The 12,874-nt window shown below is 43.8% G+C and overlaps 1 protein-coding gene across 3 annotated transcripts in view; it reads right to left on the reverse strand.

Annotated features, from left to right (window-relative positions):
• The window catches only part of DSCAM (DS cell adhesion molecule), a 439,612-nt gene that overhangs the window by 208,765 nt on the left and 217,973 nt on the right, over window positions 1–12,874 (reverse strand). For all 3 annotated transcript variants that reach the window (XM_056858130.1, XM_056858129.1, XM_056858131.1), the window contains 3 exons: window positions 11,887–12,162; window positions 10,354–10,632; window positions 292–411 (listed from right to left, as the gene is read on the reverse strand). In XM_056858130.1, the coding sequence (XP_056714108.1) occupies window positions 292–411; window positions 10,354–10,632; window positions 11,887–12,162 (675 nt within the window). The remainder of the gene's footprint in view (window positions 1–291; window positions 412–10,353; window positions 10,633–11,886; window positions 12,163–12,874) is intronic.

Consider the following 12,874-nt stretch of genomic DNA (forward strand, 5'->3'; position numbering starts at 1 on the left):
TCACACCATTTTTTCCTAAGTTCCTTCAGTCATTTTCTTGCAACATCTTATTGTAAAAAAGTTAAAAATTCCAGTGGGCTAATGCAAATATGAGGCTAAATCAGCTTTTGGATCGTGCCCACTGTTATCACAGGGAACCCTATTGCTTCCCTGTGAAAATTGAAGCTAATGAAAAACCTTCACTTGACTTCAGGAGAAGAAAGGACTATAATAATGGAAATGCATGCATTAAAGTGCTTTTCTGTCACCATACCAAATATTTCTTATATTTTTATTAGAGAGTCAAAATACCTTTTGAGTACTTCCAGACAATTGTGGGGACAGGATAGCCTTCTGCGGAGCAGTTGAGAATGACAGCTTTTCCATAAATCCCATCTTGATCACTTGGCTGAACCACAAATCTGGGGGGAACTGAAGGAGAAAGAAAAGAAAGCAGAATCATAGTAATTTAGATTGCCAAAAATGAATGCCCCCCCCCCCAAATGTGGATGGGAATAAAATTTGTAGATAAGGACAGCCAGTGTGGTACAAGGTTGGATGAACTAAGGAGACTTGCATTCATATCACTGCTCAGATAAGGAGCTCATTGAGTAAACTTAGTTCAGCTTAACCTCTCATATAGGTGCAGGGAGGCTAAAATGAGATAATAATTGTTATATTTCCTTGAGATCTTTGAAAGAAGCAATTTGCAAAAATCACTGACCTAAAGCATTGCTTTGCAAATGACATCACAAACTTGTAAAAGTTATTATACAAAAACAACTTGATCTTGTGAACATCAGCTCCTGGTAGGATGTACCTTGGTAGGATGTACCTTACTACAACAACATCACCTCCTTACTTGGGCAAGATTGCAAACCATGTTCTCATATCACATGCCTAGAGACTTCTGATATAGTCAGGAGATGATGATGTCATTGCCTCCTCACCACACAGGACATGTCTAGGAATGCACAAAGAGGCCTATTTTTATATACTAACAATTCAGCTCTAAATACATACAGCCAACATACAGGCTTCAGTGACTGCACTTCATTGTCTCATGGATTCATTGCACATCACATTACGTTTAACCACTGATATCTTTACATCCACCTGAAACAGTTTAAGAAACTGGATAGATGAGCTTTCCCAGCAGAGCAATTACCACTGGAAGAGGCCTTCCATCACGTGACAGGGCAATTAACAGTAGCAGCAAAAAAAGTTAAAAGTAATTACAAACTCAGTAGGTAAAGGTCCCCTGTGCAAGCACCGGGTCATTCCTGACCCATGGGGTGATGTCTCATCCCGCCGTTGACAAGGCAGACTTTGTTTGAGGGGTGGTTTGCCAGTGCCTTCCCCAGTCATCTTCCTTTTACCCCCAGCAAGCTGGGTACTCATTTTACCGACCTCGGAAGGATGGAAGGCTGAGTCAACCTTGAGCCGGCTACCTGAAATCGACTTCCGTTGGGACTGAACTCAGGTAGTGAGCAGAGCTTGGACTGCAGTATTGCAGCTTACCACTCTGCGCCACGGGGCTCCTCACAAACTCAGTAGCAAAAAAAAAAAAAGATTTAAATCAAGTCTTACTGACTAGTGATTTAAATTGTGATTTTAATCAATTTGATTACCACCCTGCTACTGAGTTTGTAGGGTGGATTTGATTTAAATCAAATTGATTAAAATCACAATTTAAATCACTAGCCAGTAAGACTTGATTTAAATCATATTTTTTTTACAGGAAGACTCATTCTTGCTGGTATAATCTTAATATTTACAACCAGATGAAGGTTTTATTTTTGGAATAATAAAATTTCAGAGTAGTTTTTACAGTTATATCAAAAATTACTGATTTGGTTATACTATTAGAAATACATAGACAGATAATTATGAAATTATTGTGAGGTGAACTATCTCCAGTTTAAGAATTGTTCATATTTGGACAACTTTTCTGCTGTACTTTATTGGAAGGAGAAAAATAATCATTACGTTAATAATAACAATTTAAATAGTTTTATTTAACTAAAACAATAACATTATAGCATATGTATTCTTATAAACATCTATGTTTGTTAACTGATGTGGTTAAACAAAATATTTTTTAAAAAAACTTGGACTGATTTTTAGCCAGGTCCAAACATGAAAAACTTAAAATTTCTGTAGCTCACTCTTCTTCATCTTCATTTTCTTGTTTGTTCATAATCTGGAAAAGAAAACCAAGCTTTCCTGCTTTATCGGGTCCCAAATGATTTCTCAATTTAGAATGAATGAGTCAAAAGGAAGAGAATATTCTTTCTATGCCAGCAGAAGAAGCTACTGCTGCTAAAAGTGAAATCATTACTTCAACAGTCTCGAAATCCAAGTGCTTAATAAGTGACTTCCACCAGTTCACTGGTGTGACTTTCTTTAAAACATCATCGGCAAACATATATTTCTTGAATGGTTCCCCCTTAGCTCTGAAGTTTATTATAGTTGGCACTACAGATGGATGATTGCTGGATACCCATGTCATAGCTAACTCCTCTTCTTCAGCATTTAAGGTTTGACCCCGGTAACGAATATCGACAATATCTGCGAGAAAATTAACTGGAGACAGTGCTTGTCCCATTCGTGGTTTTTTTTAATGCTTGTAATTTAATTCTGTCATTGTTCAGTTCTGTTTTGAAGTGCTCGCTCAGTTCTTTCCAGATTTCAACAGCATCAGCAATAAAACAGCTATTTTTCTGTATTTTGTTTAAAGCTTCAGAAATGGGTTTCAGGATGCTCAGCATATGTTCAACATTTCTCTGAAACCCAATGTTGAGTATTTTGGCCATGACAGTGTCATCTATTTTCTCTCAATTTTGTTCACAAACTGTCATCAGAATAGGCCAGTTCTTGATATACTGCTCAAAACAGTCCACTACAGAGTTCCATCTAACATCTTGTGGGAGCATTAGCTTGGTTCCACCCATTCTTTTCAGAGCTGCTGCTGCAAAATGATTGTTACGGAAGTATTTAGCAATTTCAATGACATTAGTCTTTATTTCTGTATCTTAAATGTATTTGAAGACTTTTGCTAGGAGTTGCAGTAAATGAGCACTGCAACCCTATATTATTAGCTTTGTATTCTCTTCATGCTCTTCTAAATTTCTTCTCATCTTGGATACATTTGCAGCATTGTCTGAGACCAAACTGCTTACTAGACATTTGAATTTTTGTTCACCTTTTATTATAGCTTTTGCTGCTACTTCTTGTAAGTATTCTGCTGTGTGTGCATTCCCTGATGTATCAGTTGTTTCTGCAAGGAAGGCATTCCCTTCTTCTGTTGTTATACAAGCACATACAACAGGATCATTGTGAACATTACTCCACCCATTAACTTAGGTTAACAATTTTACCCTATAGACCTGTTGCACATTGCTCCATTTCTCTGTCATACGCTTTATCCAGCAGTTTCCCTGTAACATCTGCTCTGCTGGGTGGACTGTATCCTGGTCTCAGTGACTGAACCATATTAATGAAGTGTAGATTTTCAATCAGGCGGAAAAACAGAGTTTCACTTACCTGTAACTGTTGTTCATCTGGTGGTCTTCTATGCAGGCACACATTGGGACTGCGCAGGTGCAGGCCAGCCAAGGATAAGATTTGTCAGCTTCTAGCAAAATCGAAAGTGAGAGTGCTCTCCTCCCCTTGGGGCATGCAGCCTTCCTGCCCAAATGGTCACATGACCCAGAGGGAGGGAGCACTTTCCCCTCCAGTTCTCCAACCTGCCACCACGGAACAACTCCCGGTGAAGGAGAAGCTACCACAGCGGGGAAGGAGGGAGGGATGTGTGCCTGCATAAAAGACCACCAGATGAACAACAGTTACAGGTAAGTGAAACTCTGTTTTTCATCTGCGTGGCTTCTATGCAGTCCCACATTGGGAGAATAGCGAGCTCGCTTACCAGGATGGTGGGTGTGGGACATTCACCGAAATAGCGATTGCAACACGGCACGTCCCACTGCTGCCTCTCTGGCGGAATCCACGTTGATGGCATAATGCTTCATGAATGTGGAGGGCGTGGACCAGGTGGCAGCTCTACAAATGTCCCAAAGATCGACTCTGGAAGAAAATGCGATGGATGCTGCATACGCTCTGGTCGAATGTGCCTTAATCATGGACGGACACTCTTCATGGGCGAGGTCATAGGCCAATTTGATAGTCGACGTGATCCACCTAGAAAGCGTCTGCGGGGAGGCCCGATGCCCTTTACGCTGGCCACCAAAACACATGAACAGACTGTCATCCCTTCTGAAACTTGACGTTCTTTTTATGTAAAAAAGGAGTGCCCTTCGTACGTCCAGGGAGTGTAATGCTTTATCAGCATTAGAGGATGGCTCAGGAAAAAAACCCGGTAGGACTATGTCCTGGGAAAGGTGAAAAGATGAGACAACTTTGGGCAAAAAGGAAATCTTGGGTTTTAACACCACTCTATCCGAATGAAATTTAGTGAATGGTCGGGAATAGGAAAGGGCTGATAGGTCGCTGACTCTTCTAGCTGAGGTAATGGCAACCAGAAAGGCTGCTTTAAATGAGAGCAAGGAGAGCTCACAGGTGGCCAAGGGTTCAAAGGGAGGTCTCATGAGTTGAGATAACACTAGAGAGAGACTCCACTGAGGGACGGGAGGGGCCACAGGGGGATACAGGTTGGTGAGACCTTTTAGAAATTTCTTTGACAACGGATGTGAAAAAACTGAAAATGAGTCAATGTCCAAGTGAAATGCCGAAATTGCGGTTAAATGAACTTTAATCGAAGAATTAGATAGTCCAACATCTTTGAGAGAAAGTAAATAATCAAAAACACACGACAGTGGGCACTTAACTGGAGAAAGAGCTTTACCAGCAGTCCACGTGGAAAACCACTTCCACTTAGCATCATAAGAAGGATGGGTCGACGATTTGAGGGAGTGTAACAAAACCCTGCCCACTCTGTCAGACCACTGACCTAAGCCCATATCCTCCATGCCTCTAGCTGGATGTGGGGAGGGGAGTGAGAGGGGTTCTTGGGAAGGAAGATGTATTCCCGTGAGCCAGAGACATGAGTACTGCAAACCACGACCTCCTGGGCCAGAAGGGGGTGACAACAATGGCATCGGTATTGTCCCATTTCAGTTTGGCCAGTACCTTGTGGAGAAGAGGAAATGGCAGGAATAGGTAGATCAGGGTCCCGTTCCAGACTGTTTGAAAGGCATCTCCCAATGAGCCTGGGCTTGCTCCTGCCCTTGAGTAAAACTGTGCACACAATGAATTGAGATGTGTGGCAAATAGGTCTATTGAGGGTTGCCCCCCAGTGTGAATAGGTGTCGAAGACACCGGGCGTCTAGAGTGAGTTTGTGAGCTTCGTTTGGACAACGACTCAGGGCGTCTGCGAGTGTGTTGTTTGTGCCGGCAATGTGAATTGTGACTAGCGTGATGTCGTGAGCTATGGCCCATTCCCAAATGTCGATGGTCTCCTTGCAGAGCAAAACGGACTCTGTGCCGCCCTGCGTGTTGATGTAGTATTGGGCGGTGGAGCTGTCCATAGCGACCTGAATGTGATGGCCTTCCAGGTGTCCTGCAAATGAAGACAGAGCAAGCCTGATAGCGCGAAGCTCAAGGAGATTTATGTGTAATTTGGACTCTAGAACAGACCATGTGCCATGGGCTCGAAAGTTGTAACAGTGCACTCCCCATCCTAAGAGGGAAGTGTCAGTGAAAAGGTGTACCTGAGGGGAAGGGCGGTGGAATGGGATGCCTGTAAGGATGTGTCAAGTGACCACCAAGTGAGAGAAGCTATTACTTATCTAGGAATAGATAAACATTTGTACTGTGGGTCTACATTGAGCTTAAACGTGCGAACTCCACCACAGCCGTGGTAGAGGCCATGAGGCCCAACAGCTTTTGTATTCTGTGGGCCATCTGAAACCTGTTCCTAGTGAACTGGGATACCATTTTCTGGATGATGCGGGCTCTTTGTTTTGGGAGGAATGCCCTGGCTTGTTTGGCCCCAATGAAATCTTGAACCTGTGAAGGGACTAATCGGGATTTGGTGTGATTGACCATGAGGCCCAAACTATCAAGGACCAAAAGGATCAGATCTACTTGTGTGATCAGGCCTTGCTGTGAGGTGCCCACTACCAGCCAGTCGTCTAGGTAGGGGGAAATGACACATCCCCTTAGGCCGGGCAAGGTGCGCCACTACAACTGATAGGCACTTGGTGAAAGTCCTAGGGGCCGTAGATAAACTGAAAGGCAAAACATCATATTCATAGTACTTTCCATTGCATTCAAAGCATAGGTAGTGTCAACATTCAGTGTGGATCGCAATGTGAAAGTATGCATCACGGAGATCTAATACCACAAACTACATATGCTTGTCTAAGAGGGGAACTACTTCAGGGAGCGAAAGCATACAGAATTTCGTGGTTTTTACAAACTTGTTGACTTCCCGGAGATCCAGTATAGGACGTTTCCCCCCCTTTTGTCGACAAGAAAGAAGCGGGAGTAATACCCGCATGCCTGATCGTGAGGTGGAACCTCTGAAATAGCCCCCTTGGATAGGAGGTTACGTATCTCCTGTACTAGTAAGTCGGGGGCAGGCGAGGTAGAGCACACCGGGGCTTGATATGGAGGCAATGTTTCAAATTCTATAAAGTATCCAACCTTTATTACTTTCAGAACCCAAGCATCATCGGTGATTGCAAACCAAGCATGATAAAACGCAGACAAATGATCTGTAAAGCAAACAGGAACCTCTAGTCATGCCTGTTTAGGCTTATTGGGATGGCCAGGAGACATCCTGGGGCCCTTACGGGGCCTAGGCCTATTTGGAAATTTTCTGTCCTGCTGAACATTAGGGAAGGAGGAATGGAAGTGTGCTTGCTGGTGGAAAGCGCACTGGAACCTGTAGGGGCGGGAAGCCTGATTGGCTTGTCGGCCAAAGTACCTGTGCTTAAAGACAGGTACATGAGGTGTAATACCCAGGGACATAGCATTTGTTTTGTTTTTCTTGAGGCGGTCGAGGAAGGTGTCCCTCGAAGGGCAAATCCTCGATCCATGACCTAGTGTCATATGGTAGGGCGGACTGTCTGAGCCATGCATGCCTTCTAATGACTGTGGCGGAAGCAATGGACTTACTAGTTGAATCTGCAAGATGGCGTGCTGCCGTGAGTTGCTGTCTAGCTAGGGACATGCCCACATTTTGTATGGCCTTGGCTGAAGGCCGTTGGTTTTCTGGTAGTACAGAAATTTGTGGGAAGATTTGATCCCAAAGGGCATATTGATACCTGGCCATAAAGGCCAGGAAATTGGATATGCGAAGGCCGACTGCGCTTGACATATAGACCTTCCTGGCCAGTGCATCAAGCTTTCGTCCCTCCCTATCCTGAGAGGAAGAGTGTGCCCCAGACCTGTATTTGCCCAGACCGGGCAACGCCTCGACCACTACGGAGTTGGGGGGGTGTTGTTATAAGAACTCTCCATCTTCTTTACGAATCTTGTAGAGATTCTCCACCCTTTTAGAGGAGGAGGGGACTGAAGCGGGTTTGGCCCAATTAGTATGAGCCACCTCTAAGATGCTCTTTATCATGGGAAGGGCCACAGGCCCGGCATCGGAGCAATGAAGGATGTCCATAATAGGATCAATGGGACCGGAGTCATCGGGTCTAAAATCAATATTGAGGGCTTTTGCCATGCGGATTTGTTCCGCGTACATACGGACGTTAGGGGAAACTGGTTCAGTGTCCTCCACAGTGTCCTCAGGTGAGGCCAATGATGTGTGGGATTCCCCATCCAAGTCCTGGGACATAGCCGCATCAGACTCTGAATGAACAATGTCTCTTGACATTGACTTCACAATGTGACTCTTGCCTTGGTTGTTCTTGCTCTCGAGGAGTGCCAAGGCATCGGGTTTTCTCACGATGTCGAGACAGACGGTGTTGAGAGTCATAGCTTGATGAATGACGGTCTCAACGGTGAGATGGTGATCGGGTGTCCCGATGGTCGTGCCGGCGTCTACGAGATCTCTTCGAAGACGAGCGGCTACATGACCGTCAGCTGCGGCGATGGCCTGATATCAACTCCGAGTACAATGAGGGCGTAATAGAGTGTCGGTGCCGAGAATGTTGGCGCTGAGGTGGAGTAGATTGATGCCGAGAGTAGGAACGGCATCGAGAGGCGGATCGGCTCTGAGAAGAGTGTCGGCACCTATGGCTAACCGGGCTTCGGGAGTGGTAAGATCGACCCCGATGGACAGACGGGCAGTGGGATGTGGATCGACTCCAACTTCGATGGACGGACAGGCGGTGGGATGTGGATCAACTGCGATGAACGGACGGGCGATGGGATCTGGATCGACTGCGATGGACGGACAGGTGATGGGATTGAGATTGACTTTGGTGGACGGACAGGTGGTGGGAACTGGATCGACGTCAATGGAAAGAAGATTGGCGTTGGCGTGAACGAGAGGATGCAGGATCGAGAGTCTCGGTCGGGGTCGAGCTGGTGCTGAGTTTACCCCTGATTCGATACCGCAGGACTCTTAGCGGTCGAAGTATGTTGAGAGCCTTGGCGAGTTTCACCAGAGGGCTGCGTAGTATCACCGCCATCTTTGGCCACTGTGACCGCAGATGCATATCCAGTCTCGGTACCGAGATTCGAAGGGGATTTCTCCGGCGGTAAAGACACATCCTTGTACAGATGAAGGAGGTGCTGGCTGAAGAGCTCTTTCTCTTCCTGGGCCCTGCTCGGGATAGGAGCCGAGGGGGTAGCCAGGGAATGAGGAGGCGAATCCTTGGTAGTGATCGGCTGCTGTCCAGCGATGTCAGAGGCAAAAGACGCCAAAGGATGAGGCGACTTAGCCAGGGATCGGTACTGAGCGGAACGCGAGGCTGATCGCCATTGAGGCAACCTTGAACGAGACTGGCACCAAGAAGAACTGTGGCCGTGGCTATCTTGTGACCCTGGGGCGATGAACTTAGCTGGTTTAATAACTTGCGAGATAGGAGCCTTGGTAGACTTGTCCCGTTTGGACGTCCCTCCCGCACCCTGGCGAGGATTTTTTGTGGAGGGCCCTGGTTCAACTACCTGGGCTTCAGGATCCTGGGAACGTTTGGACGGGCCTGCTTCTGGGTCCTGGCGAAGAGACTCCTTGTAGAGGTGAGACAGTAGATGAGAAGAGCGACCTTTCAAGGCCTTTGTCGTGAGCTTGGCACAGCTTTTGCAAGTGGAAGAAATATGACCTTCTCCCAGACAAAGAAGACAATCTTGATGAGTGTCTGTCTTCGCCATTTTCGTACAGCATGTACAACAGTTTTTGAAAAGAGGAGCCTTTTTAGACTCCATTGCTAGAGCAGAAGCTAAACATGTTCTCTCTCCGTGGTGGCAGAAAGAGAACTGGAGGGGAGAGTGCTCCCTCCCCCTGGGTCATGTGACTGTTTGGGCGGGAAGGCTGCATGCCCCGAGGGGAGGAGAGCACTCTCACTTTCGATTTTGCTAGAAGCTGACAAATCTTATCCATGGCTGGCCTGTGCAGTCCCAATGTGGGACTGCATAGAAGCCACGCAGATGAAAGAAGAGTTTGTTGCATAAACAAAACGGGCAATTTTTTCATCAATTAACTCATTTTCTAATCTGCTGGTTTTTATCACAAACCTATCTATGGTGGTTCCTGGATGGTTGGATTTTCTCTTTCTTTTTGGTGATATACTGTGGATATGTGATGTATATGATGTGACTGAAACACTATTCTGGTCAGATAACTCTGAAACTGTATAACAGGTGGATGGTGATCTCAAAGATGGATAGTTTCCATATTCCTTTAGGTTGATGATGAATTCCCTTAAACAAAAAAGTCAGTGCTGTCCCCATAGCACGTAACACCCACCAGCATCAAGATCTGATGCAAACTCAACCTCTAATATTTCTAACACACAAGATAAGACAGAACCATTCCTTTGTAATGAAAGCAACAAAGTTTGTTCGCTGACTAGCATAATTTTCTTATTCTTCTACATTAAAAACTGACAGACTCAAAACTAAAATACTATGAAAAATAAGCTTACAGCTTTTAAACTTCCTTTGCACCTAAAGAATAGTACTTCAACATGTTTTCTGTATGTTAAATCCTGTGTCTTCCAGCTGCACATGAAAACATTTCTTTTTTTTTCTTTTTTTATGAAAACATTTCTTGATGCAACATACTCAGCCACCTTTGTGAATGTGCATTTTTTATTATTAATTTGTGTGCTCTCTGACAGACAAAATATTATCGTACATTCCAATAATTTCTACCTCCCATCAAACAGATGTTATTAAAAAATGTTGTTGACTTCTATCTAATTGATGCCATGTGGACTAATTACATCTACTTACCTCTTACAATTAATTGGCTTTGGTGCTCCACGGCTGCTGCATCATTTCGAGCTATACAGGTATAATTCCCGTTGTGCATGAGGGAAAGATTAGAAATCCTTAAGGAGCTGGTGAAGTCAATGTTGTCAATGGTTACCCCAAGGCTGGCTGGGATTGGCCTGCCATCCTTCTGCCAAGTGATTGTGATTGGCAAATCTCCTGAGACCACAACGCATGGTATGAAGACTCTCTGTCCAATGGAGAACCTTTGACTCTCAAAAGGCTGGATAAAAGGTGGAACTGAAACATAAGGAGAAAAAAGAAGTTAGAGCAAAGGCATATTTGAAGAATTTTGAATGTGTTAATTTTCTTTAAAATCATTGGGAGGAAAGATACCAATTAGCCAATTGTTGACACAATTTAATTTGGGATAAGTGATAGACAGGCTTCTAATACTAAGGTGCTAGCTCCTAACAAAACAAAGGATCAGACATTTCCTAAGCAATGCTTAATTCTTTCTCTTTGATGTCAATGATTTAGGGCACTCTGCAGAAAAACTGAAATGTTTAAAGGTGCAGATTAAGATAATAGGATAGTTACTAGTGCTCAATGTATAAGTAACAGCATGAATTTCACATCAAACAACTCAACATTACTGGTTCTGTATTGGAATGTAAAGCTTTTGCGATTATTTCAAAGCTCAGAATCTTTAAAGCCAGTTGAGTAGGTCCAAAGGGCTCCATGCAAAGTTGCTTGATCTATCCTCAGTTATGCTTATACCCAAAACAATGAAATGGAAGAGTGGAAATGATGTAAGACACTTTGGGTCCCAGTAGCGAGAAAGGCAGGGTATAAAACAGGAGTGGGGAACCTTTTTTCTGCCAAGGGCCATTTGGATATTCATAACATCATTCGCGGGCCATACAAAATTATCAACTTAAACATTAGCCGACCAAGCTCCAAGCAGGCAGCTGCCCCAGATGAAACACCCCCCCCCCGGCGTGGGCAAGCAGGCAGGCATCCAACCGGTGGTGCACTCGCCCGCCTGGTGGCACAGGATGGTCTGTTGCACCAGCTGGTTCCTTTTCTCAGCAAAACAAACTCACATCTGCCTTGAATAGAGGCTATTCCTGACCACGGGAGAGGGCGGATCGCCAGTCTTAGATCCTTCTGAGCTAGAGATCTGCCAGGACCCACGAAGGGCCAGACCAAACGACTTTGGGAGTCTTAAATGGCCCCCGGGCCTGATGGTCCCCACCCCTGGTATAAATGAAGCAAATAAATAAATAATACTTGATCTGCCATTGCCAAGTTCCCATATACAACAGCAACTTCTCAGAAAAATGTATGTGATCATAACATGCTTCTTAAAGTCGTCATAAACAGGAATCATTGTTGGGAAATCACTGCCAAATCTGGGGACATGCCAATTCACAGTACATTTCCTAAGGAATGTGTGTTCCTGGGAACAGTCACCTATCTAGGAAATAGGGCTGTAGCTCTCTGATTTCTGACTTCCACTTTTAGAAGCATTATTTTCTATGTGTGCATTACCTTTTACAGTCACATGTACACTCTGGCTGGTGGATAGCTGGGGTTGAACAAGAACATTGCATGTATATTCACCCTCATCCACTTCCTTCTGGACATCTGAGAGCTTCAACGTTCCATTGTTTTCGAATGCTACTTGACGATGGTTAAAAGGAAGAAGATTAGAATTCTTGTACCACTTGATGGAGTAATACGGGTAGCCAATGACACGACAATGAATTAAGGTGTCCCGCCCGGCTATTGCTGTAATATTTTTCATTGGTCGAATGCTGGCTGGCCCTGTAAAGGTAAAACAAAACTCTTGAAAATAATTTGTGTGTATTTAGTTAAGGAAATATGAATTTCTTTTAAATGTACAAATCTTTTTGCTATTAGAAATTACAGTCTGTGACAGTTTTTTACTTCAAAGAGCTACTTTAAGAGGTCTTTCTAATCGTTTTGTGCTTTTAAGTTGTTCTCTAGCCCTACAGCAGCCACTCTAATTAACTGCTCTGCTGTGCACTTGCATCACTGGAACACTTGGGTGATAAAAATCTGTGCTGAATTACAAATTAAAGGCTGGTGAAGATTTAATTAATGTCTGATATTGGGGGGAGGGGGAACCCCAGGCTGAATCAGTAGTCTAGTACTTATGAAATCATTGAGCAAGTTAATGTTTACTTTGAATTTTATATATATATATATATATATATATATATATATATATATATATATATATATATATATATATATATATAAATATATATATATTACTTTGAATATATATATATTCATATTATATATATATTTATACACACACACACACACACACACACACACACACACACCATGAGGATGAGTATTGTGCCAAACTGTAACTCTATCTTAGACATGGGGAACTGCAATGGATGGAGGAACTCCAATGGGAAAAAAGAGACATGCAAGCAAAATAAAACTTCTGTATATATTTTAGAAAAAATAGCTGAATTGATTAGTATAGCTACATAATATG

Source organism: Euleptes europaea, chromosome 12, assembly GCF_029931775.1.
Source record: "Euleptes europaea isolate rEulEur1 chromosome 12, rEulEur1.hap1, whole genome shotgun sequence".
In the NCBI taxonomy this organism is placed as follows: Eukaryota; Metazoa; Chordata; class Lepidosauria; order Squamata; family Sphaerodactylidae; genus Euleptes; species Euleptes europaea.